Source organism: Arachis stenosperma, chromosome 1, assembly GCF_014773155.1.
Source record: "Arachis stenosperma cultivar V10309 chromosome 1, arast.V10309.gnm1.PFL2, whole genome shotgun sequence".
In the NCBI taxonomy this organism is placed as follows: domain Eukaryota; kingdom Viridiplantae; phylum Streptophyta; class Magnoliopsida; order Fabales; family Fabaceae; genus Arachis; species Arachis stenosperma.
This window is the reverse complement of record NC_080377.1, coordinates 118,001,419-118,027,850: the sequence shown is the minus strand read 5'-3', so window position 1 is coordinate 118,027,850 and position 26,432 is coordinate 118,001,419. Positions and strand designations below refer to the sequence as shown.

The 26,432-nt window shown below is 33.3% G+C and overlaps 5 protein-coding genes and 1 pseudogene across 6 annotated transcripts; 2 read left to right on the top strand and 4 right to left on the bottom strand.

The window, feature by feature from the left end:
• Positions 1-393: 393 nt before the first annotated feature.
• LOC130967910 (calmodulin-binding protein 60 B) lies at positions 394-5,211 on the top strand. 2 transcript variants are annotated; one of them, XM_057892960.1, is made up of 9 exons: positions 394-624; positions 932-1,083; positions 1,597-1,672; positions 2,136-2,197; positions 2,609-3,102; positions 3,209-3,369; positions 3,442-3,645; positions 3,877-4,111; positions 4,279-5,211. In XM_057892960.1, exons 2-9 carry the CDS (start codon positions 986-988, stop codon positions 4,851-4,853), a joined length of 1,905 nt encoding a protein of 634 aa, XP_057748943.1. In that variant the 5' UTR covers positions 394-624; positions 932-985; the 3' UTR covers positions 4,854-5,211. The 2 variants fall into 2 exon arrangements, with proteins under 2 accessions (XP_057748943.1, XP_057748952.1); XM_057892969.1 differs by having other exon boundaries at positions 435-624; positions 941-1,083.
• Positions 5,212-5,528: 317 nt separating this feature from the next.
• On the bottom strand, positions 5,529-6,825 carry LOC130967925 (xyloglucan endotransglucosylase/hydrolase protein 22-like). Its single transcript, XM_057892980.1, has 3 exons — positions 6,488-6,825; positions 6,207-6,400; positions 5,529-6,108 (listed from the first exon to the last, which is right to left on the bottom strand). Exons 1-3 carry the CDS (start codon positions 6,749-6,751, stop codon positions 5,709-5,711), a joined length of 858 nt encoding a protein of 285 aa, XP_057748963.1. The 5' UTR covers positions 6,752-6,825; the 3' UTR covers positions 5,529-5,708.
• A 6,239-nt stretch (positions 6,826-13,064) lies between these two features.
• Positions 13,065-14,516, bottom strand: LOC130967894 (probable xyloglucan endotransglucosylase/hydrolase protein 23). Its single transcript, XM_057892939.1, has 3 exons — positions 14,167-14,516; positions 13,890-14,083; positions 13,065-13,660 (listed from the first exon to the last, which is right to left on the bottom strand). Exons 1-3 carry the CDS (start codon positions 14,440-14,442, stop codon positions 13,279-13,281), a joined length of 852 nt encoding a protein of 283 aa, XP_057748922.1. The 5' UTR covers positions 14,443-14,516; the 3' UTR covers positions 13,065-13,278.
• Positions 14,517-16,600: 2,084 nt separating this feature from the next.
• On the bottom strand, positions 16,601-17,672 carry LOC130967903 (probable xyloglucan endotransglucosylase/hydrolase protein 23; annotated as a pseudogene).
• Positions 17,673-18,715: 1,043 nt separating this feature from the next.
• On the bottom strand, positions 18,716-19,931 carry LOC130967885 (xyloglucan endotransglucosylase/hydrolase protein 24-like). Its single transcript, XM_057892928.1, has 3 exons — positions 19,576-19,931; positions 19,286-19,479; positions 18,716-19,196 (listed from the first exon to the last, which is right to left on the bottom strand). Exons 1-3 carry the CDS (start codon positions 19,852-19,854, stop codon positions 18,776-18,778), a joined length of 894 nt encoding a protein of 297 aa, XP_057748911.1. The 5' UTR covers positions 19,855-19,931; the 3' UTR covers positions 18,716-18,775.
• Positions 19,932-21,134: 1,203 nt separating this feature from the next.
• On the top strand, positions 21,135-23,534 carry LOC130967876 (xyloglucan endotransglucosylase/hydrolase protein 22-like). The gene is made up of 3 exons (XM_057892916.1): positions 21,135-21,474; positions 21,559-21,752; positions 22,984-23,534. Exons 1-3 carry the CDS (start codon positions 21,175-21,177, stop codon positions 23,384-23,386), a joined length of 897 nt encoding a protein of 298 aa, XP_057748899.1. The 5' UTR covers positions 21,135-21,174; the 3' UTR covers positions 23,387-23,534.
• Positions 23,535-26,432: the final 2,898 nt, after the last annotated feature.

Genomic DNA, 26,432 nt, shown 5'->3' with positions numbered 1-26,432 from the left:
TGTTTAGTTCATTGAAGAAATAGGAGTATGTACAAGATGGGAGGATGTCAGCCAATTATCATGACGGTGACGTCATCCGAGCAAACTACAAGGCTACAAGCACAAGGTGTCGTCAGTGACGTGGCAAGTGCCCGCCCCATTGTGGTTGTTATCTCATCTAAGTAACGTACGGCTACGATCGCTCCCGTTCCTCTTCGACGACAGCGACCCACCAAATCCGTAAACAATCATGCTCCGCTCATCAAACCCACGCGCCACCGCGGAGAAGAATAAACGACTAGGATTATCCCTATTTGGGTAAGTGTAGGAAGAGAGCAGGGTGTTCCTTAACGCAGGAGATGAGTGCTCCTCCCCCACTGAGCTGAGAGACAAAGTCGCCAGTGTTGACCACAATTATACGAGCCTACGAAAACTGAATGACTTCTTTTACATTTCAACAACGCCAACACCCCCCTCCCTTTTTTCCTTATTTAGTTTTTCGATTCTCTCTCTCTCTCTCTCTCTCTCACCAAACTCTCTCTCTCTCTCTGGAGCAGCAACAGTAACACCTTAAGCATCATCCAGTTTAGTTTCCCGGGTTCCGTTCTTCAACTTCCACTTCTGCAACCAGCAGAGGCTTTCTTGGTGAGTTCAGCTCCTTTCTAGTTCTTTTTTTTCCCTTTTCCTCAAATTTTTCGTGGAATTTGGCGGTCGAGATTGCTCGTTTGGGGGATTGGAGTTTGGCAAGCTTGGAATTTGAAGATTTTAGTGAAATTCCCGGTTTTATTTGTTTGTATTGTTATGGTATTCTAGATCTGTTCTAGCTTTCCTTTGCTATTGTTGCTAGGGTTTCTCTGTTTTGTTTATTATTAATAATAATTAATAATTAATACTATGATAATTTTGTGACCTGTATTGCATAATGGTGATTGACTTTGGTGGTTTTCTGAAGTTGTTGCAGATTTGGTAACTCAGGGTATTATTATTAGAAGTGAGTGAGTGTGAAATGCAGAGGGCAGCTGGGGACGCAAAAAGCATGGGGAAGAGGTCTCTTGAGGGTGGAGAAGATGACCAGCCTGAACGAAAGAGGCCTGCTCTTGCCAGGTGCTTCTTCCTTACCCTCTCATCTTCCATCATTTTATTTTTCTTACAATCATCACTTCATAGCGTTTGGTAATTTATATTTTGAGAAGATAGTCTTTTTTGCTAGGCCTTTTTGTTTTTATGGTGTGTGTGGGTAGGGAGTAATTAATCTAAATTTATTTTTGGGCATATCGCACTGCTAGTTCTTTAACCAGCAAGCCGCCTACCTACTAATTTTCCCGTTGGAAGCTTGTGAAAGGAATACCAAAGTTTGATTGAACCCCCTGCATACCACTTAAAGATATACTTTTTAGAATTAGTTATCTCTTCTTTATTTATTTTTTTTGTTGGCTCTCAAACTTATCTGGTAGTTGAAATAGAATATGCGCTGTCACAAGAAGAACCTGTTATCCCTAAGTTGAAGTTGTGGTTGTACTTTATGTGCTAACCTGAGATTAGTCTTCACCCATATGCATATTTGTTTTATGTTTCTTTATCTATTTTCCTATTCTTGATAGACATTGCCTTTTGCAGTGTTATTGTGGAAGCTCTCAAGGTGGACAGTTTGCAGAAACTTTGCTCATCATTAGAACCTATTCTTCGTAGAGTTGTAAGAAATTCTTCATTCTGCTCTCCAATATTTAGATTTCTGTTTGGTGTGTTTGTTTTCCACTTCTTTTTGGCGGGTGGCACAATGGTTCTATATTCTAAAAGGTTATTTACCTTTTACTTGTTTTTCAAGCAATATTTGGATATTCCATCATAGATTAGGATTATCCATGCTGACCATGCATGATGCATCATTGATTTAGATATTCTCTTCGCTACTGGCATTGTTTAATCAGAAATTAGTTTACCTACTAATTTTGCTAGAATCAGGAGACCTTTTTAGTTTACAGCATCTTGTATGTTTACTTTAAGTAATGCAATTACTTCTTCCCTTGATATGTCTTTCTTAGTTGGATCATATGTTAAAAAACATCACTTTCCATGTGATCTTTTATGATGTGGTTCCTTATTCTTCTAATTTTCTACACTAGGTTAATAATTTGCTTAATGTACTTGTTAAACAGGTGAGTGAAGAAGTGGAGCGTGCTCTTGTGAAGTTGGGTCCTGCAAGAATTAGTGGTGGAAGGTATCAGAATTATTTAAAATTTGAAGAAATTAATTTCTAAATATTTTCCCATAATCTATAAGAATGTTTTTTTCCTGTTCCTGCATTTGTATGTTGATCATGCAAAGATAGAATCGGATGCCAGGAATTTATAAATAGACAGTTCTATATTCTTACTTTTTAGTCCTTTTTTTCTGTAGTAGACCAAATTATTTGGCGTTGAAGATGAGATCCTTTCTCTTTATTTGGAAACTATCTTATGGTGGTGGACTGCAATATGATGAAGCAATAGGATGACACTTAATAATTTCATGTCATGGTGGCTATTTATATGATTATATACTCAGACCTGCCCCAAAAAAGAGTTATTGGCTGATTTCTAAATGAAAGTGATGAATCTAGTACTTTTTTCTTATATGTGAAAATTTCCAGGTCTTCTCCAAAAATGATTGAAGGTCCGGATGGCAGAAACCTGCAGCTGCATTTTAGGTCCCGGCTGTCTCTTCCCCTATTCACTGGAGGAAAAGTGGAAGGCGAGCAGGGGGCTCCAATCCATGTTGTTCTTATTGATGCCAATACTGGAAGTGTTGTGACATCTGGTCCAGAAGCCTGTATGAAACTTGATGTTGTTGTCCTTGAGGGTGATTTTAATAATGAGGATGATGAAGGTTGGACTCAAGAGGAATTTGAAAGCCATGTGGTGAAGGAACGTGAAGGAAAGAGACCCCTGTTGACTGGGGAGCTGCAAGTGACACTCAAAGAAGGAGTTGGGACATTGGGGGAACTGACGTTCACAGATAATTCAAGCTGGATAAGGAGCCGGAAATTCAGGCTTGGGTTGAAGGTTGCGCAAGGTTTTTCCGAGTCTCTGCGCATCCGTGAAGCTAAAACAGAGGCTTTTACAGTCAAAGATCATAGAGGAGAATGTAGGGACATGATTTTGCATCTTTTAATTTTCTTTAGCATCAGTGATCTGCTTGCTCCTACACCGTGATAGCATCTTCAAATTTTAATAGTTTGTCGTCTTTACAGTATATAAGAAGCATTATCCTCCGGCATTGACTGATGATGTATGGAGACTGGAGAAGATAGGCAAGGATGGGTCATTTCACAAGAAGCTGAATAATGCTGGAATATTCACTGTTGAAGACTTTCTTCGTCTTGTGGTTAAAGATCAACAGAAATTGCGGAATGTAAGTTTAGATTTGTGTCTTAATCTTGAAGTTAGGTGTTTCCAGGCAGTTTCTCATATCATTCAAATGTAGATCCTTGGAAGTGGTATGTCAAACAAGATGTGGGAAGCTCTCTTAGAGCATGCAAAGACTTGTGTCCTAAGTGGGAAGCTCTATGTTTATTACCCAGAAGATACGAGAAATGTTGGTGTTATTTTTAACCACATCTATGAGCTGCGTGGTCTTATAACAGGAGAGCAATTCTTTCCGGCTGATTCTCTCACTGATAGCCAGAAGGTTAGTCTGTGTTCTATTTTTCTTTCTGAGATTATTATATGCTGCAACTAAACATTTTCATGTGTTTGTTGAGATGATTGTTTTTCTCTAAAAGTTGGGAATGCCTTTCTGTTGGTGGAAATAATATAATTGTTTTCACAATGCTCTGTATATGTTTTTCCCTCCCTCATGCATATACCACCATAACACAGCTAAACTTATGATACCTTTAAAATACCTTTGCAAGTCCAGGTTTATGTGGATTCGTTGGTGAAGAAGGCATATGAGAATTGGGAGCAGGTTGTAGAGTATGATGGGAAAACACTTGTGGGTGCTGCACAAAATGATAGGCCGGATACACCTGAAAATGAACTTCAGATGGAGTCAATCAATTACACTACTGGTTTAGATCATCAGCTGCAATCACAATCCCTTCCAGTGTCTGTTCCATCTCAACATCAATTGAATTCAGGGATGCTGGTTGGAGGTAAGCATCCTCAACCTCCAATTTAACCTGGTTTCTTCTGGGTTGGGGCTGTCATCTCTCCTGAGTATTATTTCTTGTTATGACTTTCTGATTCGTGTGTGTGTGTGTGTGTGTGTGTCTTTTTGTTCCCCTTAGAGTATGCACATGCTAACTTTATGCACTTTCAGGTTATAATGATAATTTGGTAACAAGATACCCAAACCAGCCGCTGATAGCAAACTCCAACTCCCGGAGCCAGTTTGACAGTTCATTATACCTGTCTAGTGACCAATTAATGAACAATGCGCACCAAAGCCAGAACACGAGAAACGATCATAGCACGGTTGGGTTAGCTCTTGGTCCTCCTCAATCATCATCAGGGTTCCACGCTGGTAGCTCCTCTGTCCAGCCATCTACTCTAAATCCATTCGATGACTGGTCACACAACAGGGACAGGGGTGTTGATGAATTCTTTTCAGAGGAAGAAATCCGCTTAAGAAGTCACGAGATGCTAGAGAATGAGGACATGCAGCACTTGCTTCGCCTGTTCAGCATGGGAGGTCATGCCCCCACGAATACTGACGATAGCTTCTCATTCCCATCATTTATGCAAACGCCAATGCCAAACTTTGATGAGGATCGCGCTCGTCCAGGCAGAGCAGTTGTGGGATGGCTAAAGATCAAGGCAGCAATGAGGTGGGGCTTCTTTATCCGGAAGATAGCAGCTGAGAAGCGGGCACAGATAGAGGAGTTAGATGATTAGGTTGTTTGACAAGAATTGCAAGCTTAACAGCAGCCTTAAGATCTCACTGATATTTTGCACATTTAGTTGTCTTCGTCAGTGCCAACTAGATATTGATTAATGCATGTGTATTTTATTTGACGGCACCTTGTACAGTACAATGTCCTGTACAGTATGTTGATGCTTAGGAAAAACCTTGATTGCCATTTGTTCTGTCTTTCAGTCTGATTTTGATGTTGTTGCTCTACTCGTCTTATTTTCTTTCCATTGGCTTTGGGATTCTAGGGTCGAATGTTTATGGATCACTTTGTATTTTAACTAAGATTTATCAACTCAGTTGATTAATGTATAAATGAGCTTACCTACTTGTATTGAGTTATTTTGTCATGTGTCTACTAGGGTGCTCTTTCTTTTTTTAATTAGTTTTTAGGCATAAAATTTGAGTTGTTTAACTATACATCGGTTCTGCTGAGTGCTGATTATGCTTAGCTGTATTAGAAACATTGAAGGTTCTTACAAGTTATTCTGGCTATTGGTCTGATACTGGATCTACCCCATGATAATTGCCCATGGTGGAACCGAATATATTTTTATCACATTGCAAGGTACCTTATAAAGTTGCTTTGATTGTTCCACGGTACCTTATTTTTGTTATCGCGGCCATGAGAAATTACAAAAGTGAAAAGACACAAGATATAACACAGAAAAAGAATATATATATTTCATACATAAAAGAATACATAATCAATATCGTAGCGATGACAAAATTGAAAATGAATGAAAGAATGAAAATTACAATTACAATAGCTGCATCAATAAAATAATAGTGGAATCCGAAACTAGAGTAGCTAGAATGGCACTACATTTTGTCTGTTTTTAAGAGGTTCTGCATTCTTGAGGAAAACCCTGTGGAAACCTCTCTGCATCTGTGCAGTAATTGTATATCATATAGTTCTTCTGCACCCATCTTAGCCTCTCTTGTGCCGTAGTGTCCAACTCTTGTGAAAGCCATGAACTGCTAGTAGAGGAAGAACCTGAACCAGAACCACAAGATGAAGCCCCATTAGACCATATGCAAGCATCAGCATTGAAGTTCCTGTATGAAGCTGTGAATGGAGCTTTTGTCCAATCTGTCTTCACTAGTCCACCTCTTGTTGCCCAGTCATCTGCATTCCACAAACTTGAATATATTCTCATTGGCTGGCTCTTTGGGAAGGGGACACCCATGCTCTCGGAGTTCTTGAACTCTCTGATTGGAGTTCCATCCACTGAGAATCTGAATCAAGATTGAAACAAATAAATATATGGTCAGTCTCCATAAATAGAATTAGTATATACACATAGCTTATGCATTTAATAATAATGAGGACTTACATAATCCTCTGGGGGTTCCAAGTGATGGAGTAAGTGTGGAAATCAGCAGTAGGATCAAACCATAGATAGAATTGTTGTTCCCTGTTTCCTTTGCCTTGGCTGAAAACATTGGTGTGAAGAATGTATGGATCTCCGCTCAAATTCCCAAGGAATTCATAGTCTATCTCATCCCAAGTTGTTCCTTTTGAAGATAACTGCACACATAGTAACTCACATATATCAAAACTTCAATCACAATGCATGCACAACATTATATAATATCAACAATGACAATAACTTACATAATAGGCAGTTACAGTGCCAGCAGAGTTCCCAGGAACAAGCTTGAGCTGCATGTCAATCTTGCCAAAGAGATACTCGTTCTTGGATTGGAACCCAGAACCAGAGGCTTTGTCAAGTGACAATGTGAGTAGCTCCCCATTGTTGAGCATCTTGGCTCGTCCATCGCCCCATGTAATGTCAAATTCTTGGTCTAAGTTACCAGCATATGCAACAACCATCAGAAGAGGGATTAGAAGCAAGTAGGAGAGAGTTGAAGCAGCCATTTGTATGGCTTTGAAAGAATGCAATAACAACAGTAATAGTAATAAATGAGTAGTAGTGTTGATATTAGAGAAGGTTGAGTAGTACTTGTGTGAAGGAGAGAAGCAATGTTGGTATTTATACCAAGCAAGTTAGAGATGATATGAAATGAGGAAAGAGCCTGCGAAATTGCATTGAGTTAAGCCTAATAAGCTGGACACAGTTGTTGTCATAGGTGATATCTTAGGACTATAATAATAATAATAATAATAATAATAATATGTAGGTTAGATATAACAACATATTTGACGCGTTTGGGTTCTTAATAATTGAATTTGAAAAACAGTGGTGGAAGGCGCATTAAAGTTAAAATGAGTAGAGAGTATCTATCAAGTTGTGGGGATGCAGTTGTTGGGTAAGGTGACATAGCAAAGTGCCAACCCAGCATGGAACATTTACAGCTAAATAAATAAATAAAACTTTAAAGAAGGGTCTTTCAGCACCGCCACTGGTCCATTTCAACCAATTGGGACAAGACCTCTTCTTATGGCTAACATATTTTTAACATAATGCTCACGTGCTGCCTCCACCCCACTTTCCTTTGCTTTGCTTTCTTTGTTTCTTACTATAATTTTTCAGTATTATATCAATTTTTTTACCTAGTTCTCAACCTGTTATTTTCGGTATTCCTTATTGGCGGATACTAATAATAATTTCGTCGGAGGATTATGTCTAAATTAAAATTTTATCTTAACTGCCATTGAGTTATATACGGCACTGCGTTCGTTTTAGTTTCAACAATGTTCAAGAATCATCGAGTACAATAATGATAATTTAATTGATTACGTCGACACATATAACTGGATTGTCTGGGATGTTCGTATATCGTGATGTATGTAAGTATGTGACACTACTTTCAATTTTTCCATGATGATGTGAAATTCTTATGACTACTTTGATTTCCAGTATATGCCGAAGATTTTGTGTCAGAATGGTAGGAGTTAACCTGTTCAAATCAACGCCCTCGTGTTCTTTCATTGCCTTAAAAGCAGTTCAAATACTTCAAACTATATCAATCTTTTTGTATATTACAAAATTTAAAACTTAAACATATTGCGTTATTAAAGTATGATTCGGTGTGTAGAAACATCCTATATTAATGCACCAAATCCAAAAATTAAGAAAAAGAAGTTGGGAGCATAGTCTCCCCAGATTCAAATTTAACGGATTCAAATTTTTTTATCTTTGACAAAAAAAAAAGTAGTTGGGAATCAATTTTTTGTAGATCAATATATTAATTTTTTTTTATCTCTTTATTATGGTCTTTTTTGTTAGCCAAAAAAATTGTATTTAAATTTTGAAAAAAATATAAAAAATTAATTTTTAAGTAGTTAATATTAGATCATTTTTATTAAAAAAATATTTTTTTATTTTATTTTTAGTAAAACTTAATAATTATAATACAGTGTCTAAAATTTAGAATATAGAATTCAGAACTAAAATAGTTGGTTGATATTAACTGGAAAAATTAACTATTTAATATATTAAAAGTTTAATTTTGATGTATAAAGAATGTAAAATTTTCAATTTCAGTATTTAATTATATCTATTATTTTAGATTAACCATTCATATAATCAATGTTAATATAGTGTTATTGACGCAGGAGTAAGTAGAGTTAGTAGGTTAATTATATTAGAGTTAGTAGGTTAATTATATTAATTAATTGTAATAAGGGAATACGAGTCCTATATTATTTAGGATAGTGAACTTTGTATTATATATTAGTCCTACATTGTTCGAGTTATGAAGGCTTTTCCTTCCCCACTAGTATAAATAACTTATGTACCTTTTATTTACAAAATATAGTTGAAGTTTATTTTTGAATATAAAATAAACTGTATGCTTATTTTCCTCTAAGTTTTTTGAAAGTAAGAGGTGCATATTTGATTTGGCCAACCAAAATGAATTTATGGCTATTTTCATTATAATGAAAAATCTAAATTATGTCACCATAATGGTTACATAATTAGATGTAATATAAATTTATTCCATATTAATAATGTATTAAAATTAAATTTATATTTTAATAATATTATAAAGGTTACGAAGAAAGTTGATGTAATTATATTTTATTTAAGGAAAAAGACAAATAGGTTCCTGACTTTTCAAACTTTTAACAAATACATCCCTGACAAAATTTAAATAAAAAAAAGTCCCTGACTTTAACAAATGAAGAACAATTTAGTCCTTCCGTCTATTTGCCTCTCATACACCTAACGGAACTGGCTGACGTGACTGAAACGGTGTCCGAAGGACAAATAGGTCATTGAGAATTTTTTTTTTCAAAATTAATAAACTCATTTCCTAAATTCTCTCATCTACCTCTCTCCATTTTTATATTTCTCTCTACTATTTTTACTCTATATATAATTATATTTTATATTAGTAATTTGACAAATCAAAATATGTCATTCGATATTTTTTTACAATTAAAATATTTTAAATGTAAAATTATACACATTAAATTATTTTAAATTTTAGATAACGAATGTTAAAATTAATTACTAATAAAAAATTAGACTTTTTCATATAAAAATAATAACTAAAAATCTTATTATTTAATTTTTGATCTGCAGATATCTTGGTCTTCTTAGTCAGAAACTTTTGTCAACTTACGACTTTTTTGTAAAAGTAGTTTGATTTTATAAATCTTTTGTGTCATGCATAATTTATACTGTTAGAACAAAGTAAACTATAATTTAAAAAAAAATATTCTCGTAATGTTATTATGCATAAAATACTAGTTCTAATATAATACACAAATGCACTAATGCTAACTTAATACATGAATGATGCACAAATGAATTAATGCTAACTTGATGCATAAATGAACTAATGCTAACTAATGCCACTGGTATGATGAAAACTGAACTAATGCAATTTAACAAATTCTTATATAATACACAAATGCACTTGTTCTTGCTGAGTTTGGCCGGTGTATAGCTCGTCCGTCGATGAATGTCTTCGAGCTTCTCGTCGGGATGAGTTATACGTCGGCAAGAAGAGAACAAGAGGGTGGGTACCTGCAAAAGACACTCCGACGCTCAAGTTAGTAAGTGTTTAAGAGGTATATAATAATTCTATGAATATAGAATGTAAGACATGAAATGAAAGTTATCATGTGTTATATTGTGTTTATAATAATTCTATGAATATAGAATGTATTCTGTATTGAGATTAGATATAGAAGGTTCTTTTTATTGGCATAAAATTGATGAATAGAATTGATATTATGACCGTTTGGTCATTAAGATAGAAATGATAGTCATTAAGTCGGTAATGAAGGTGTCAGTTACAAACAAAAGAATGAATGATAGTTAACACCGAGTTATAACTCATAATGCATAATAAAGACTGAGTTATAAGGTGACGGATCACAGCCCCCAAGCTTTGTCCGCCGATCATATGATCCAGGCTAAGCTTAGAAAATAAAATGAGTTATAACTCGATTAAAAGATGAGTGAATAATGATATGGTGAGCCCCCAAGCTTAGTCGGGTTATTATGTCGGCACTTATTCAAAAAATAATTGAGTGATAAGAGTCATTCAATCAAGATAGTTGTGTGGGGGATACTTTTCCGCTTAAGAACAATTTTAACATTTGATTGTATATGAACTGAAAAGTTCAGAGATAGATATCCATTGACGGAATCGATTGTATGATCCGAGGATATGATGGTTAATTGTCTTGGGAATTTTTCCGACCCACAACAACTTATTGATAAATTTCTCTCTCAAAGCAATTAGTTATTGAATATTTACAATTTATAGTGAAGGTTTGACATGAATAAGATAAATTGAGAAAATGAATAGGTATAAAGTCGCAACATATATTGAATAATATATATTGTAAAAGTAAAATAGTTCAAAGTAAAAAAAAATATACCTTAAAAGTTGATAATTGTAGAGAAGAAGACGACATATATGAATGTCATACATGCCAAATGTGAATATCTGAATTTTGTTTTGTAGGACATGCTTTAATTTGATAATAAAGCAGTAAGATAACAGTTATTGAATTATACATTTAGTATAATGTTTCTAGCAGTTACAGTATGACGAGGGATATTCTTCGTGCAATAATAATAAATTGCCTGTTTAATTTTTTACATTAAACAAATAGTAACATAAAATTTAATAGCATAAAGTGAATAGTGTAACAATTATATACAATTGATATATAATTAATTTTTGATAGAATCTAATTTTAATATTTAAACTCATAATTACTGTCATTTAATTGTATAAATGAAATCATTAAGCAGTAAGAATATAATACATAAGAAATAAAAATGCAATTGACATGGTTGTTATATGTCATTATTGTATAGAACATATATTGAGTTTTGAATATAACTAATAAATCAGTAAATATTAGTTACTCAAAATATAAATGTAAAAGTATGTTGAATAAAATATATAATTTTACTTGTGTAAATAGAGAACTTTGAAAAAAAAATAAGCAAATTTGATAAGTGAATTTGTGCTCGGATTGATTGAAAACCGAGTTTGTTTCGGGTTGATTGAAAGCCGAGTTTATTCTCGGATTGGTTCATTAATCAATTATGAGATGTGAAATATTATGATACGTAAAAATGAAGCAATTTGAATGTATAAAGTAAATACTTTATAAAAAGTTACGATAGATTAAAATTTGATAAGAGGTATTAAAATCTTAAATAAGATTGTTGAGATTGGTTCAAAAATTTGAATGTAAATCAAGTTTTATGAACCTAAGGGGAGTGGGAATGATTTTACTCGTCCCCACAGACGGCGCCAATTGTTCTTGCTGAGTTTGGCCGGTGTATAGCTCGTCCGTCGATGAATGTCTTCGAGCTTCTCGTCGGGATGAGTTATACGTCGGCAAGAAGAGAACAAGAGGGTGGGTACCTGCAAAAGACACTCCGACGCTCAAGTTAGTAAGTGTTTAAGAGGTATATAATAATTCTATGAATATAGAATGTAAGACATGAAATGAAAGTTATCATGTGTTATATTGTGTTTATAATAATTCTATGAATATAGAATGTATTCTGTATTGAGATTAGATATAGAAGGTTCTTTTTATAGGCATAAAATTGATGAATAGAATTGATATTATGACCGTTTGGTCATTAAGATAGAAATGATAGTCATTAAGTCGGTAATGAAGGTGTCAGTTACAAACAAAAGAATGAATGATAGTTAACACCGAGTTATAACTCATAATGCATAATAAAGACTGAGTTATAAGGTGACGGATCAGCACTAAAACTAAACTAATGCAATTTAAGAAAAAGAGTAGAAACATAACAAGCCCAATTTCTACAATTTTAATACAAATAATTTAAATTGTAGAATAAAACAAGTTAACTAGATTTCAAAATACAAGCATAATTTTATCAGAAATTATTTTTAATATGGAAAGAAAATTGGTATTTTGGTTGAATATTGACATTTGAAGTGTATTACAGTATTATGAAAATTATTCAACACGCTCCCATGTGTTGGCTAAGATGCTGCCACGTGTTCAACACGCCCCCCACGTGTTGGCCAGAATGATGCCACGTGTTCACCACGCCCCCCACGTGTTGTACCACGCCCCACGTGTTGACTTCCCACAAAAAAAATCCATCCATCTATAATTACACCACATTCTCCCATTTTCAACAAAAACACCAATATTTTTTCCATACAAAAAAAAATTAGCCTAATTTTATAAACTAAATTCTCATAATAGAAGCATAATAGAAGTATAATGAAAAAAAAAATTCTCAAGGACCTATTTGTCCTTCGAACTTTATTTGTAAAATGACGTCAAGGACTTATTTGTCCTTCGAACTTTTTTCCCTTTTCAACGTGGCACCGTAACGGACACCTGTACACCGTTTCAGCCACGTCAGCCAGTTCCGTTAGGTGTATGAGAGGCAAATAGACGGAAGGACTAAATTGTCCTCCGTTTATTAAAGTCAGAGACTTTTTTGTATTTAAATTTTGTCAAGAATGTATTTGTCAAAAGTTTAAAAAGTCATGACGTATCTGTCTTTTTCCCCTTTATTTATTTGTAAATGGCTCACATTAAGTTTCTTTTTTATTTGTCATGGATTTTATACCTTTTATAATTTTTCTTTCTCTTCAATTGATATTCTTTTCAGAGCCTCATTTAATTAAAACCAAACTTTCTCTTTATCATATTTAAAATGAGAAATTGATGTGTACCGAAGGATCGGAAAAGGTATAATTTAAGACCACATGTGGTGCTAGTAGTAGCTAGTAGTAATTTAATTTATTATTATTAATCAGTAGTAGTACAGTACAATAGTATAAAGTTTGGATATAAAGACCCACTTGTACACGTGATACATATTTTTTACATCTTATAAAAAGAAAAGAAAAAGAGAACAACAAGTAGCAGCGATTAACGACTTAACGTAATACAAATTAAAGAACTATATAAAAGAATAAAAGAATACTAATAATAAGAGCATGCAACATGATATATATGATGATCTAAGAGCGGTTGCATTCGATAGAAAATCCTCGAGGGAACCTCTTCTTGTCCGTACAGTAATTATAAATCATGTAGTTCTTCTGCACCCATCTCAGCCTCTGCAAACCCGTTGAATCAAGCTCCTGTGACAGCCATGATGAGGAACTCTTGCATGATGATCTTCCGTTCTTCCAGATGCATGCATTGTTGGCATTGAAGTTTCTGTAGGAAGCAGTGAATGGAGCTTTCGACCAGTCAGTCTTAACAAGTCCACCCCTTGTAGCCCAATCATCTGCGTTCCACAGACTTGAATAGATTCTCATTGGTTGGTTCTTTGGAAACGGAACACCAGCTGATTCCAAGTTCTTGAATTCCCTTATAGGGGTTCCATCCACAGAGAATCTGTAATAATAATAATAACCACAAATTATTAAACCTCGCTTAGTTAGTAACCTAATAACAATAATAATACGATTATACTACATATATACTAAAATCAGCCATCAAAATCAGGCATAAGTATTAAATACATATTAAAATATATATATATTTATACATAAATATATTAGTGACTGATTTTAGTAACTGATTTTGGTGTACGAATATCATTTTTGATAACATTGGTGCTTACACAATGCGTTGAGGATTCCAGAGAATAGAATAAGTGTGAAAATCTGCGGTTGGGTCAAACCAAAGGTAGAATTGTTGTTCCCTGTTACCCTTGCCTTGGCTGAAGACATTGGTGTGAAGGATGTAAGGATCGCCACTCAAATTCCCCAAGAACTCAAAGTCAATCTCATCCCATGTCGCTCCTTTTGATGATAGCTGAAAAAGGAGAAGATTTGTTAATATTAGAACGAAGCAACAGCATGATCACCAGTTATAGAAATATAGTCGTTGTTACATACATAATAGGCAGTGACCGTGCCAGCAGAATTTCCAGGGACAAGTTTGAGTTGCATGTCGATCTTGCCAAACAGATATTCGTTGGTGGACTGGAAACCAGAGCCAGAGGCTTTGTCAAGGGACAGGGTCAACAGATTCCCGTTGTTGAGTATCTTAGCACGACCATCGCCCCATGTTATCTGAAAGTCTTTGTTGAAGTTACCACCCCAACATGACACCATGCAAAAGCTCATCACAAGTAGGGGAACAACAAGCACTACTACTTTTGATGAAGCCATGTATATATATATGGAGAATTAATAAATGAATTGAAAGAGTTTGATAGTAATATGAGAGAAGAGAAGAGAAGATGGTTGTGTTATGAAGTGAAGGTTAAGAGGGAGGGAGGGGGTATATATAGTGGGAAATAAGCGTGTGATGATTATGGATAACGAAGCTAAGTAGGAAAAGTAAAAGGGAAAGGAAAAGGGTCGGGAAGGTCCCGTGACGTGGCTAAGCTGTTCATAGTTGTAAAATCTTTTGAACAATGGTAACAAAGCTGGCAAAAGCTCATTTCATATCATAATACCGCAACAAAAACTATGTCTTATTTATTTAATTATCGATCTTAATTTGTTAATAATAAAAAAATATTATTGAAATTAATAATTTTTAGTATTTTTTGTTATTATTTAGTTAGCATAATTTATAAATATTAAATTATTTTTAATAAATAAATTTTATTATATTATATATGTAAATTTTAAAAATATAAATATAAATTATATTAATTCATGTATATAAAATTCTAATAAATATATATAAAAATTATATGTTTTTTGTGTGTAAAATATTATTAATCAAGTATGAATAAAAAATAATAATATTTATTCGTCGTATAATATTGTCCAATAATAAATACTCTCAAAACATTATTATAAATTCAAAAGAAATAAAATAATGACAATAAAAAGATACGTAAATTATTTTATTAAATTTCATAGAGTTTCAACTTTTTAATTATTTAATGAATGTGTTTAAGAAGTTAATTATTATTATTATTGTGAGGGCGGGTGATATTGGTGGAGGGTTGAACGCGGTTTTACTTATTACATGGGGCATTATTGGGACCCTAATGGCTGATGTTGTCGCTGTCCTCAGGTAAGTGGCTAGCGTCTAATTCTAAACTCAATGCTTTACTTTTATACTAGTAAGTGCGTCAAACTGGATAAGATTTAACAATTGGATATGGTCAACCATTTCCATGGCGGTGACACCACCCTTGACCTACTACCCCCTCCCCAACGATATTCACAAGCCCACCCAATGTTTACTCGCCATTTATATTTATATATTTATATTTGACCTATTAACATTGTCCAAATATGTGTGCATATATTGAGCTGTATAGCAGTTTTTTTTTGTTACTCATGTTCCCTCTCATCACATACACCCTACAGGGTCTCCGAGGCATCCATTTATAAATAAAGTTTATAAATAGGATTCAGAAAAAAGATCAAAATCATGGAGTCAAGGAGAAGAATTATTTTCACTACTCTTGGTAACATCAACGTTTAAAGCATTATTAAGCGGCGTACGTTTATCAAAATGCTTTTTCCAGAGAAATACAAATATTTTCCTCAAATCGGAAAGAAATATCCTGAATGAGATAAATATATTGCCACTTAGTGGACAGTTATTGCTTAAATAAACAGTCGTTAATTAAATCAATGAGAATGAATAACAGAATAGTAGCAAGAACCATATGATAGGGTTTTTTGTCCCTTTTTTTTTTTATAAATTGTATTTATTTATTTGTTTGTTTCTGTAGCCTGAGTGGTATAGATGAAGTTGGTCACTTTATAATTGCTAATGACTTGGTAAGAACAAATCATCACTTAATAATAACTAGTACGAAAATATTTAGTAACCTAAAGAAATCAGACAAAAAACAGTCATAACTTGACTTATTTAGCATTTATTAATTGTTGCGACAATTAATGAGTGCTAAATAAGGCAAGTTCTGACTGTTTTTTTTGTCTCCTTACAAATTATTAGCTAGTTATTAGATATTTAATTTTTCTATATTACACACACCATGACACCAATAATCCAAAAAGAAGATTAATTAAAATTACCGATTAACATATACAGCCTCCTAATAATGGTTTATGGGGAACTCATCCGTTTAATTAAAATTAGTAAATTACCGGTTAACATAGGTGAATGGCATTTGTACTTGCGTTCCTTAATTTGTTGCCTCTTTCGGTCAATCGCATTCACACTTTGCACCTTTAATTTGTTGCCTCTTTAGGTGGTAGACTACAACACGTGCAGCGGCGACGAGTTGATAAATTAGGCCACGACTTATAACAAAAGGCCATTCATATGTTACATTTAATTACTCTTTGTCTTAATGTAACAAAGTCAAAGAAAGAAACCCATCAACAACAACCACTGAACCACACCGTAGTTTACTTACTTGACGTACATGTATGTATAGGTATATAAAAGAATTAATGAATTGACAAAAAAAAAGCACCTTATAAGTCAAACATAAACATCTAGAAGGATTATGCATTAACTGCACTCAGGGGGAAGACCTTGAGGAAATCTTTTGACGTCGCTGCAATAATTGTAGATCATGTAATTCTTCTGCACCCAACGCAGCCTCTCTTGCCCTGTTGTGTCCAACTGCATGATGATGAAGAATGAAGGCATGCATTTGCATTGAAGTTTCTGTAAGAAGCTGTGAAGGGTGCTTGGGTCCAATCTGTCTTGACAAGATCACCCCTTGTGGCCCAATCATCCGCATTCCAGAGGCTGGAGTAGATCCTCAATGGCTGCGACTTTGGGAATGGAACTCCGTTTGATTCCATGTTCTTGAACTCCCTTATTGGACTACTATCCACGGAAAACCTGACATCATCATAATCAAATAAAGGTGTGCTATTAGCAAAACTTGCACATTATATTATTAAATAACATTTCTAAAGGATGCTTGCTTAATGCTTACATAATGCGCTGAGGATTCCAAAGAATGGAGTAGGTGTGGAAATCAGCAGTGGGGTCGAACCAGAGATAGAACTGTTGCTCTGTATTGCCTTTGCCATTGCTGAACACATTGGTGTGCAGAATGTAAGGCTCTCCACTCACATTTCTCAAGAATTCAAAGTCAATTTCGTCCCAATTCGATCCCTTTGATGATAACTGCATACCATACCATATACATATATAAATCAATCAATCAATGAGCATTGTTAACTAATAAAAACATCATGAGGGGATAGAGTTACCTACTGAGTTTCCGGGAACAAGCTTGAGATGCATGTCAATCTTGCCAAAGAGAAATTCGTTCTTAGATTGGAAACCAGAACAAGAGGCTTTGTCAAGTGACAATGTGAGTAGCTCCCCATTGTTGAGCATCTTGGCCCGCCCATCACCCCATGTGATGTCAAATTCTTGGTCTAACAGCTGAAGCCGATAACAGCAATGCAAAGAGGACACAAATACTTACTATTAATGAACAATGAAGAGATGCCATTTCAATAATGTAGAGTGTTAGTAATACTTGAGAGTCAGGGAATTGTTTCTTTGCAGAGAATTAGGTATTTATAGTGGTGCTATGGAACTGTGGAAGGAATTGAAGGAGCAGGGAAGGTGCAACGGAGAATATTTGTAACAAATAAAATATTAAAAAAGAAAAAAAAGGGAATGGTGGAATTGGCTAGCATGCCTTCTTGCAAGAATGGTTTTTTATAGTGTAAACGAAACAATATATTAAGTATCCTTTTCTATTATGCAATATCACACTGTTTAAACTTTTTCTTTTTGAACCGAGTACCTGTCTTATAATTAGAATACTTTTTAAACTATTATTCTTTTTGTCAATGTATTCTAACGTGATCAATGTTATTAATATGCTTATATAATTTAAAAGAGCAGAACTACATTTCAAATGTTCTTTACGTATTCAACTGGCAATATAATGTAATATTACATATTAAATAGAGATTATTAACCTACAAATGAGTGTTTAGTGCTCATAAATATGGGAATGTAACAACTCATTGAGTAAAAAAACAAGAGAGTAATGTTAGGAAAAAAATTAATATATGATTTCTAAAGTACTACTAACATTAACATTGGTTATAATATCTATTACAAATACTAATATCTGAGTCACTTAAGTTACTAATATAGAAGTCACTAAAAGTTGTACAAAAAACAAAAGATATTGCACAAAAAAACATATATAATAACTATGTATAAAGATCACTCCATATTAAATAATAGTATAATTTTTTTTCTTTCTTTTACAATTGTGGTACCATCAACTTCGTACCCCACCTCATCGAAGTGGAATTGTAATCATGCATATATTTTGATTGATGACCTTAAATTATTCCTTTTAATTTAAAACCTGCTGGCAACATTTTTATATATTTAAAGTACTCTTAACAAAAATCAATCTCAGAATCAATTAATTAAATTATTAACTATTTTGAATATTTTGCAAAATGAAATGTATATATTAAGGAACATAAGAACTTATTATTTCCTTTCCTTTTATACATATATACTACTGCTGTTGCATTACACCATGAAGATCTTATCTTAATTATGACATTATTAGTTTATTTTACATTCTAGCGGCAATCCTTGAGGGAAGCGTTTTAAGTCGGAACAATAGTTATAGACCATGAAATTCTTGTGCACCCAGTTGAGTTTGTCCATTTCAAAGGGCTTCAACCCTTGTGTGATCCATTTTTCACCAACGGAATTATGATTGTTACTCTTTTTGTTTGGGTGTGTGCAAGAAGACGTAATAGAAGGAGGAGTAGACTCAACACAAGCATTGACAAAAAAATTTTTAAAATATGCAATGAATGGAGCTGCACTCCAATTTGTCTTGATTAGACCACCCCTTGTAGCCCAATCTTCAGCATCCCATAAGCTTCCATACATTCTCATTGGTTTCTTCATTGGAAATGATATATTCCTTGATTCATAGTTCTTGAATTCTCGAATAGGAATTCCATCCACGTATAAGCTGAGTACACAAATTATTAATTAAATGAAACAAATAAACATGCATGACTTTAGATTAATTAATTAACTAATTAACTAATTGATACATACATGACGCATAGTGGATTCCACAGAATTGAGTAAGTGTGAAAATCAGAAGTGGGATCAAACCATAGATAGAATTGTTGCTCCCTGCCACCTTTACCTTGCGTGATTACATTAGTGTGAAGAATATACGGGTTGCCACTCAGATTTCCAAGAAATTCAAAGTCTATTTCATCCCAAGTTGATCCTTCTGATTGTAACTACATTAGTAAACATTCTATCTAGTTAATTAAAAAATTAATTAACATAATAATATGAAGAGAATTGAAAGAGATTGAAAGGAGGAGTGAATATACATAGAAAGAAGTGACAGTGCCTGCAGAATTTCCAGGAACAAGTTTGAGTTGAATTTGAAAGTGGCCAAAAAGATAGTGATCCTTGGATTGGAATCCAGAGCCAGAGGCAGCGTCAAGAGACACAGTAAGAAGCTGGCCATTGTTGAGCATCTGGGCACGCCCGTTGCCCCATGTTATGTCAATGTTCTTATGCAAATCGCCACCGCACAACATCATCATCATCATCGTCATAGTGAATAGTGCCACCATAACAACACTAGTGGGATAAGGCAGAAGCATGTTGTTCTTGTGAATTTAGGAGAGAAAAAGAAGAGGATGAATGATGTGATGACGAGAGATTCAATGAATAAAGAGAATGTGTGTGAGTGTGAGGTGATAGTGGGAACAGATGTCAATTATAACAGGAAGTGGTTTAGACGGTGAAACAGCCATGCCTTACTACCAAGTGTATAAGTATGTCAATTATATTTGGCATTTTGTCAATTATCCATTCTGCTTTTTTTTTTGTTTCAAACTTACAGTAAATCTTACAATTGATATGATATAATAATTAATATTCAGTGCAGGTTGTATTTGCTAGAATTCATTTTGAGCGTAGTGGTGAAATGCAATAACAACCAGTTAATTAAAAAAACTACTCTTGAAGCCCAACTCAATTCATGAATAAAAGCACAACCACCCAAACACTTGGAGCCCCAACATTTGGTCAAACAGATATATCGGAGTGCTTCATCTTCCTTCAAATAATAATTACTTTCCTTCTAACAAAATCTATAACTGTATTTGAATTGAAGTTTTAAAAAGTGAATTTGTCTAAAATTGATTTTGATAAAGAGTGAACTAGTGTTAACTTGATTTATATCTGAATATTTTTATATAAAAATAGATTGTAATAAATTAAATATTATTTAGATTATATTATTTAAAATTATATTTAGATAAAATTACTAAAAAAACATAAATTTATATCATTAAAACCATGCAGCTTAAAATATAAAGGTGGAAATTCAGATGCAGTCGACTTTACGTGAAGTTGATATCTGAGAGTCCTTGGATGATTTTACTGATTTAACTAAATTTTCATCTAATAACTCTCAGACGTGAAGTCGACTTCACCTAAATTTTTCACCGATAAAAGAATTACCAAATAGAAACACACAATAGTGCGTCTCTAAAGCTGACTCAACAAAGATAATAATGAAATAGGTTCTCTGGAACATACCAGAGCAGAGGTCACCGAAACCTTTAACATAGTCCATTTTGAATCAAAAGAATTGATTGAATAAGCCAAAAAAATCTTTGGTTTTCTATTAATTCAGGTCAGAGTCCACACAGAGACCACCACCGCTCTGTTAATAATTTAATAGCCCACTGAAACAAAATAAAAAATGACACAAACTAAATTTGCTATCCAACTGTCATCTTCCCACCTCATCTTACCACCAACTAATTTTTATTATTCTTATTTTTTCAAATTCTAAATTCTAACACATACCAATGTTGTCACTATAAATTTGTAGCACACCAATTTACTTCTCATGATAAATAAATACGAATTATTCTGTTGTGTCTCACATAAACAAAAACCTGATTTGTCTAATGGCTGCTGCTTGTGTGAACAATAATAATAATGCATTGATTGTGATTGTCATAACATTGTTCCTAATAATCACTTTGTCTTCTTCTTCTATGGCTGGTAGCAATTTCAACCAACAAGTTGATATCACTTGGGGCGACGGTAGAGGTAAGATTCTCAATAGTGGCAAGATTCTTACCCTGTCTCTAGACAGAGCTTCTGGCTCTGGCTTTCAATCCAAGAATGAGTATCTGTATGGCAAGATTGACATGCAAATCAAGCTTGTCCCTGGAAATTCTGCTGGCACTGTCACTGCTTATTACGTAAGTCATTTGCTTATTTTTTATTTTCTCCATTCATATTCATTTAGTTATGTATGATTAGTTGTGAACAAACTATGCATGTAGTTACGTTCAGATGGAATATCATGGGATGAGATAGACTTTGAGTTCTTGGGAAATCTTAGTGGTGATCCGTACGTAGTTCATACAAATGTGTATACACAAGGAAAAGGTGGCAGAGAGCAACAATTTTATCTCTGGTTTGATCCAACCGCAAATCTTCACACCTATTCCATTCTCTGGAATCCTGCACACATTGTGTGAGTAATGTTAACATTAACATAAGTGAGATATATTTTGAAAATGGAGAAGTATAGACAAACTATTTTTAACCAGCCAATTTTAAATAACTGCAATTAACAATTATTAATTTTATATTTTTTAAAAATAAAAATTAATTAATCACTAATTGATGATAATTAATTAGTATGGAGTGTAATTCAAAAGCCCTTATTAGTTTATTGTCGCTTTTTCTTTTTCGTGTGTGAGAGAGGAGTGTATCTCACAATGATGTGAGAAGATTGAGTTTTTCTTTTTCTTTTTCTTTTTCTTTACGCTGGTATGGCTTAAACAACTCGGTGCCTGCGATTTGTTTCATTTTTTAAATCAACAATTACAAATCGGACGGTCTGATTTGTGATTTCGAAAATAAAAAATTTTTAATGTTGAAATTGGACCGTCCGATTTTTATTTTAAAAAATAAAAAATATAAAAATATAAATCGGACCCTCCGATTTGTAGTTTTTTTTTTCAAACAAATTGGAGGGTGTAGTTTATTTTTTTCTTCAAACAAATCGGATCGTCCGATTTGAATAAAACACCATATTAAAAAAATACCTAATCTTCCAATAACAATGTATTACACATATATATAACCAATATAAAAACAAATTAGCCATTTATTGTTAGCTAGATTTTTATTAGTTACTTAACGAGATTGTTTTAAAATATATAAAAAGTTATGTTTTAAAAATTATATCTCTTTATGTAATTATAACTTATTTAAAGTTATAATTTATTAAAAGATGCTAACTTAAATAGTTATATTTTTTAAAATAAATATTTTAACTTTTTATTTATTCTTGAGTACGTTGGTACTCAATGCATATAAATTCTCCTCGTTTTATTATTTTGGAATAATTCATGTCAATATTTTTTTTACATGCAAAAGAAAAAATATCGAATATTATTCTGTAAATTATGATTTATAAGTATAAAAGTAAGTTGTATTTTTTATCTTATCCTTAAAAAATTCGCCATTAACCTATTCATAATAAATTAACAAGAGTAATTAAACTTAAAAAAAAAAGTGTTTGTAACATGCCTTCTTATTATATTCTCTCTCATCTTTCTTGTTATCTGTTCTTTTATTATCATCTCCTAAATCTCAAGTATTCCATATACAGAAGTTCACAATATAAACATAATTTTTCATTGAAACAATATTAGAGTAATATACTACTCAGACTAATTCAAAATTCAACCTAACAGGTTTTATATTGATGGAAGACCAATAAGGGAGTTCAAAAACTTAGAGGGTGTTGGTGTTCCCTACCCAAAGAACCAACCAATGAAACTGTATTCAAGTCTCTGGAACGCTGATGATTGGGCAACAAGAGGAGGGCTTGTGAAGACAGATTGGAGCCAAGCTCCATTCACAGCTTCCTTCAAGAACTTGAAAGCCAATGGTTGTGTTTGGTCCAATGGTGTTTCTTCATGCAACTTATCATCATCAAATTCCTCTAACAACTCTTGGCTTTCTCAACAGCTTGATTCAAACGGTCAGAGGAAGCTCAAATGGGTGCAGAAGAATTATATGATTTATAATTACTGCTCAGATATTAACCGATTCCCTCAGGGCCTTCCTCTTGAATGCACGCTCCGAACCACCTGATTTCAAATTCTGTGTTTCCCAATTCATTCTGCAATTTAAATTATTTGTATCATGTTCCATTGTGACGTAACACTAACAATTTTAGTAATAAAATAATAATAATACCTTTTTTTACTAGTAAACAAGACCACTACTGCTGGTGGTTTTATTATTATTATTTAGGGGAGCAGAACCAATGTGGTTTGTGCACTTATAAGCTAACGAATCATCGTTTGTTGCATGTTTTTTAATTTTTATTCTCGGCAAGCATTACAAGCCATGAAGCAATTTAAGTGGTGGTTGTTTAATGTTTAACAAGTTACCAGAGAATAAGGACAAAAAAAGGTAGCACGAAGAGGCAAGCCACTAGCCATCTAGACACCGCCGAAAAAGTGAACGGCTCTGTCATCATCTTTAATTTGTTTCGAAGATTTTTTAGAATAGGCAATTGGTTTTTAACTGGTACTGAATAATTTAATAACTGGTAATAAATAATTTAAGAAAAAGTCTAGGGAGTCAGCAATTTTGGTGTTTTTTGGTCAGTACTTAATTATCAAAATAAAAGTGAGTGATCTTCCACCATTAGATGTAATCTCATACCATTAAAAATATTATTGATGACCAATTAATAGTGATACACGCACAATCCCTTAGTCTATGCAATGAGATGCTTATGCATGCTTTACAAAAAGGAGCTCTGAGAGTAGGTGAATTTTAACCATTCATCCCAGCATTTCATATAGATGTAATCAGTATATATATTGAGCTTAGGCATGTGCAAGTCCATTTGCATTATATAATTGCAATTTCAATGAAAGACTATCTAGTGTTAGGGAGCAGGAGAAGATCGAATATGTTACTGCTACTGGTGCAGGCACTAACTCAGGTAAAATAAATATAAAATCATGCATATATTATTTTGCAAGGTAGCATATGAAGTTAGAGTCATATAATATTTGACTTCATCACTCACTCTTATTAAAAGAAAAAAAAAACTAACTAGAGGATGCAATATAAAAAAAAAAAAACAATTCCAGCTGTAAAGCAAACGCAATCACTCAGAAGATTTTTTTTAATTATTTAATTAATTTTTCTATCTCTAATTTTAAAAATAATCAGAGAGTAAAGTACTTGTGAATTCGATACCTCTAAATGATGATGAAGAAACTATATTATTTGAACTTTAGCTCATTGTCTGTCAGATTTTTATTATTAACTAAAAACAAAGACAATATTAATACCATCAACAACTCTCTTTTCTTATAACTTGTTTTTACTTTTTTATTTTTAGGTGTTGATTGACTCTCTTTTTCTCTCACTTTGTTCTTTTTTTTTTTGCTTAAAGAAAAAGCTCAACATGTAAAGTGGAGTAAACAACTTATAAATACAAACCATAAAAATAACCAAATAATTCTTATATCATCTCCGGCATAAAAAAAGCTCAATACATAAAGTGGAGCAAACAACCTACATATACAAACCATAAAAATAACCAAACAACTCCTATGTCATCTCCGGCATAGCCATCAATATCATGAGTTAAGAACCACACTAATCCTTAGCACAACAGAATGATCTAGTAACACAATCACCCACGTCTGTTATCTTGTTCTCGAAAATGACATCATTTCTACGTAACCAGATATTCCATATAATTGAGAAGAATCCAATTAACCAACACTTGCGCATCTCTTTTGTCAACGGGATAGTCCGCCAACTCTCAAAGTGATCTTTTATGGTACCTGGTATAGTCCACTCCCGGCCAAACTCTTCGATCCATGCGCACCACACATGCCAAGAGTACTCACAAGTAACAAATAAGTGTTGTACAGTTTCAACATCCTTCTTGCACAAGGCGCACATATTATCATTCCTTTCAATGATCCCGAACCTACTTAATCGCTCTTTGTATTTACCCGGCCTATTAATACAAATCAGGTGAACAACTATACTCTAGGTAGGACTAGTCCTGTCATGGCCCAAAAGGAGTCACGACCGGTGCTCAGGAAAATAATCCCTAGCAAGCCTAACCAACTCAAAGATAAATTGAATAAGAAACTTACAAATATTTTAAATAAATTTACAGTTTCTAAAATGAATAATTACATATTTTTAACAAAAGGTAAAATAAATAAATATGAATGGATCCTGCCTGTGACATATGGAGCATATACATCTAGGAACTCGACAAAAATAGATACTCATTGCAAATCGTGACTCTTGATTAGAAAGTCACATAGTCAAGTATTTGTTCCTGAAAAATATTTTTAGAAAAAGGGGTGAGTTTTGGAACTCAATAACTAGACAATACATCTATAATCCACATGAGACCATATAAACATTATTATCAAAGTAATTTAAATTAGAAAATAGCAGTTGATAATAATAAGTGAATCAATAAGGGAGTTCTCACATAGAAATCAAATCAAAAGTCCACACTTGGGCGACTCCACCTATAAGGGTAGCCCTTTCCTCTCGTGTGTCCATACGGAATAACAGATCCAACGTGTAGCCTACACGTTAGGCTAGCAACGCCCCTGCCAGCTGAGGTCTGAGCCAGATGCATCCAGGTTAACGTCATAACCATCGTTAACTACAGTTTTCTAATACGAGCCTCCCAAACTAATTCAAAACATATAATTTCAAATACAACTAATCTTTGATCTTTCAAATATATGCTGTATCAAATCAAATAATACTTTCTCATCAAAATCATTTTCACTCATATGAAATGTCAAATATACTTTACAAATGCAGAGTATATAAGTGAGTATCAATAATATTTCAATGTTCCAGAAACATATTCAAATAAAATTGAATATTTTAAAATAATACAAAAATTCACCAAACATGTATACAGTCTCATGTGCATATTGGAAATTTGAATTTCACAAAAATAAATATTTAGTACTAATAAATCCATTATTAAAATTAAATTCAAATCCTTTGTTGGTAACTTGTAAGTATAGTCACAAATTCAAGCATCATATATCAAAATAATTATTTGTAAAGCCAAATAATTATAAATGTAAAGTCTACTCACAACTTGATTCTAAAGAACCGAAAA

What these genes read in the sequence shown, in the direction of transcription:
- LOC130967876 (XM_057892916.1), top strand. Translation starts at nt 21,175, where the DNA reads ATGGCTGCTGCTTGTGTGAACAATAATAATAATGCATTGATTGTGATT. An exon ending in GCACTGTCACTGCTTATTAC is followed by an intron (nt 21,475 to 21,558) that starts GTAAGTCATTTG and finishes CTATGCATGTAG; the next exon opens with TTACGTTCAGATGGAATATC. An exon ending in TGGAATCCTGCACACATTGT is followed by an intron (nt 21,753 to 22,983) that starts GTGAGTAATGTT and finishes TCAACCTAACAG; the next exon opens with GTTTTATATTGATGGAAGAC.
- LOC130967925 (XM_057892980.1), bottom strand. Translation starts at nt 6,751, where the DNA reads ATGGCTGCTTCAACTCTCTCCTACTTGCTTCTAATCCCTCTTCTGATG. An exon ending in GCACTGTAACTGCCTATTAT is followed by an intron (nt 6,401 to 6,487) that starts GTAAGTTATTGT and finishes CTATGTGTGCAG; the next exon opens with TTATCTTCAAAAGGAACAAC. An exon ending in TGGAACCCCCAGAGGATTAT is followed by an intron (nt 6,109 to 6,206) that starts GTAAGTCCTCAT and finishes ATCTTGATTCAG; the next exon opens with ATTCTCAGTGGATGGAACTC.
- LOC130967910 (XM_057892960.1), top strand. Translation starts at nt 986, where the DNA reads ATGCAGAGGGCAGCTGGGGACGCAAAAAGCATGGGGAAGAGGTCTCTT. An exon ending in AACCTATTCTTCGTAGAGTT is followed by an intron (nt 1,673 to 2,135) that starts GTAAGAAATTCT and finishes CTTGTTAAACAG; the next exon opens with GTGAGTGAAGAAGTGGAGCG. An exon ending in CAAAGATCATAGAGGAGAAT is followed by an intron (nt 3,103 to 3,208) that starts GTAGGGACATGA and finishes TCGTCTTTACAG; the next exon opens with TATATAAGAAGCATTATCCT.
- LOC130967894 (XM_057892939.1), bottom strand. Translation starts at nt 14,442, where the DNA reads ATGGCTTCATCAAAAGTAGTAGTGCTTGTTGTTCCCCTACTTGTGATG. An exon ending in GCACGGTCACTGCCTATTAT is followed by an intron (nt 14,084 to 14,166) that starts GTATGTAACAAC and finishes CTCCTTTTTCAG; the next exon opens with CTATCATCAAAAGGAGCGAC. An exon ending in TGGAATCCTCAACGCATTGT is followed by an intron (nt 13,661 to 13,889) that starts GTAAGCACCAAT and finishes TTATTATTACAG; the next exon opens with ATTCTCTGTGGATGGAACCC.
- LOC130967885 (XM_057892928.1), bottom strand. Translation starts at nt 19,854, where the DNA reads ATGCTTCTGCCTTATCCCACTAGTGTTGTTATGGTGGCACTATTCACT. An exon ending in GCACTGTCACTTCTTTCTAT is followed by an intron (nt 19,480 to 19,575) that starts GTATATTCACTC and finishes TTACTAATGTAG; the next exon opens with TTACAATCAGAAGGATCAAC. An exon ending in TGGAATCCACTATGCGTCAT is followed by an intron (nt 19,197 to 19,285) that starts GTATGTATCAAT and finishes TTGTGTACTCAG; the next exon opens with CTTATACGTGGATGGAATTC.